General features: G+C 38.7%; 1 protein-coding gene across 3 annotated transcripts in view; it reads left to right on the top strand.

Annotated features, from left to right (window-relative positions):
• trmt12 (tRNA methyltransferase 12 homolog) overlaps positions 1 to 2318 on the top strand; it is a 9340-nt gene extending 7022 nt beyond the window's left edge. For all 3 annotated transcript variants that reach the window (XM_008275725.1, XM_008275721.1, XM_008275714.1), the window contains one exon: positions 904 to 2318. In XM_008275725.1, coding sequence (XP_008273947.1) covers positions 904 to 1308 — 405 coding nt within the window. In that variant the 3' untranslated portion in view covers positions 1309 to 2318. The remainder of the gene's footprint in view (positions 1 to 903) is intronic.
• Positions 2319 to 2507: the final 189 nt, after the last annotated feature.

Genomic DNA, 2507 nt, shown 5'->3' with positions numbered 1-2507 from the left:
TGACTCCTATCCGTAGATTGTATGTTCACATGCTCCCATCTCTACTGATTGATGAAAAAAAAAGTTTTTAAAGCTCTAGAGTTTAATTGGAGTTTTTTTTGTGATATGAAGAGTTTCCTATATTGTTGTAATGATGGAGTTTAAAAATGAGCAAACTCACTCACTTAATGCTGAAATATTTACATTCATCATACCATTGTTGAAGGCTCTAAATAATGCTGTACTTGAATAAATATTCCAACAGAAAAAATGAATATTTAATGCGATTTCTGTAGATCAAAGCCAGCCTATCCTTTATTATCATGTCATCATATCTCCCAGTTTTAACTCATCCAGGATGTCCAGTTTAAACCCTTTAATTGTTCTAAAACTTAGACTTAATCAGCAGAACAGATGAGAGTTATGGTGGCGTTAGAACTATGAATGTAAGAGAGAGGGGCTTGATCTGAAGTGTAGAGGTGTTTTTGCAGATTTAAAAGAACAATTCTTATTTACATAAAAGTGTGTAGTGTTGTATGATTTATCCAGAAACTTTATTCCACCATTCCAGTCTTGTTTTTTCCCCCCTTTTTTTTCCATTTGTAAATTCCAGTATAATTGCAAGCACATTTCTTCCATCATGGTGGAACTGAAACATGTGTATTGGTCTTTTTTTAAAAATGTCCAATGAATACAAAACATCACAGCCCCCTCACCACTTTACCCAAGCTCATTTTATCATAGTACAACTTTCCCATGGTCCGTCATTTCTTTTTCATCTGCTTTTAAAGAAAAAAAAATCAGAGGGGAAATGTGGCTTTCATCAGAAGTCAAAAACATGTGCTCCCAGTATCATAGTTAGCTTTACCGGAATTTACCACCTGTATTTAAAGGATTTTTTTATTTTATTCTACTTTTTTCCAGCTCCATCTGTGTGATGTTGCTGACCGCGTAAACCTGGGACTCATACCGAGCTCTGAGGGCGGCTGGCCCGTCGCCTGTCGACTGCTAAAGAGGACAACTGGTGGCATTTTACACATTCACCAGAACGTTACCTCACCGTTACACAACACTGCAGCTGATGATGCCACCCACAGGGTTTCTGGGAAGAAAGCTGACAGAGAGGTGTGGCAAGCCTGGGCTGATGACACATCAAACCGCATCGCTTCTCTTTTAAGGGACATCACTGGGGCTCTGTGGACAACAAACATCCGGCACATAGAGCACGTTAAGTCGTACGCACCTCATGTTCACCATGTTGTGCTGGACTTGGAGTGCAGACCGTCCAGATTTGAGAACATAAACACAGATCGCGAGCGGATGCTGTGACACTGAACATTTTAAGATGCTTTATTTATTCTTGGGTCCAGCTAAACACTACAACAGCTGGTTTGATTATTTGACAGGTTGTGAATCAGCCTCTGTACTGTTTTTATAAGCGTTTATTTATACAAGTGCAGGTTGATTCAGTGCATATGTTGTCTCACACTCATGCAATCCTAATCACATCTGGCAGATGCCCAGACTTACAACAACCACAGCCCAATCTTAGCATTAAGTGCCTTGCTCAATGGCACCTCATTGTTTCGTTATACTCACTGAATTGCCCTCAAGTGTTTGATCACTACAACCCTTGTAACTGAGATATGACTCACACCAAAGTGCAGATCGTTACAGTATTTCTGTATTTGGCATGATTGCAAAAGTTTACCTCCATAGAAAGATACACTGCTCTGCATTGTCAATTCAGCTTTTTTTTTTTTTAACTTCTTAGCCATAGATGGAGAAACAAAGCCTGAATAAATGATTGGAGAAGCAGAATGCATATTGCTTCCATAAAGAGGAGTCACTGAATGGGTTTCAAGAGCGCGAACATTATGTGAATCACATGATACGACCTTCACACTCATCAGGTCCGAGCTCAGTTGAGTAGTTATGGGAGATTTGTACCCAAATAAGGGAATATCTTCTGGATGAATGGTGTTCATCCTCCCAGTTGAAATCGATGCCAAGGACTAATGAAGCGGTTCTGGCAGCTCATTGAGGTCCAGCATGTTATTTTTCCTTTTTCACCCGCAGCATTTGTCTGCTGTGGAGGCAACACTGGGTGAAAACACAAAAGAGGATTCTCTACAGACACACAGATGAATGTTTAAACTCAGTGAATGCTGAGTTTTTGCTCCATTCCTACTTAAGTGTAGCATTTGGCTATGTGCACATTTAATTAGTCGGTACTACACACGGGAGAGGGATTATCAATATCAGCCTGAGTAAAGTCTAAATGAAGAAATGCAGGAATAAATCAACTACCTTCTGCAGTAGAAAAGGACATAATAAAATTAATGTCAGGCATTTATTTCTACATTTCCAGACATCAACTCTTGTTTAGGTTAACATAACATTGTTATCGATTGTAAATGTATTTTATTTATTTCTGTATTTCAACATTTCTTTATTTCTTTATATATTTGTGTCTCTATGTTAACAAGGTGGTAGGTCCAAACCTCACACATCTTTATCTTCTTGTG

Source organism: Stegastes partitus, unplaced genomic scaffold, assembly GCF_000690725.1.
Source record: "Stegastes partitus isolate 25-593 unplaced genomic scaffold, Stegastes_partitus-1.0.2 Scaffold2, whole genome shotgun sequence".
In the NCBI taxonomy this organism is placed as follows: Eukaryota; Metazoa; Chordata; class Actinopteri; family Pomacentridae; genus Stegastes; species Stegastes partitus.
This window is presented reverse-complemented; position numbering and strand designations above follow the sequence as displayed.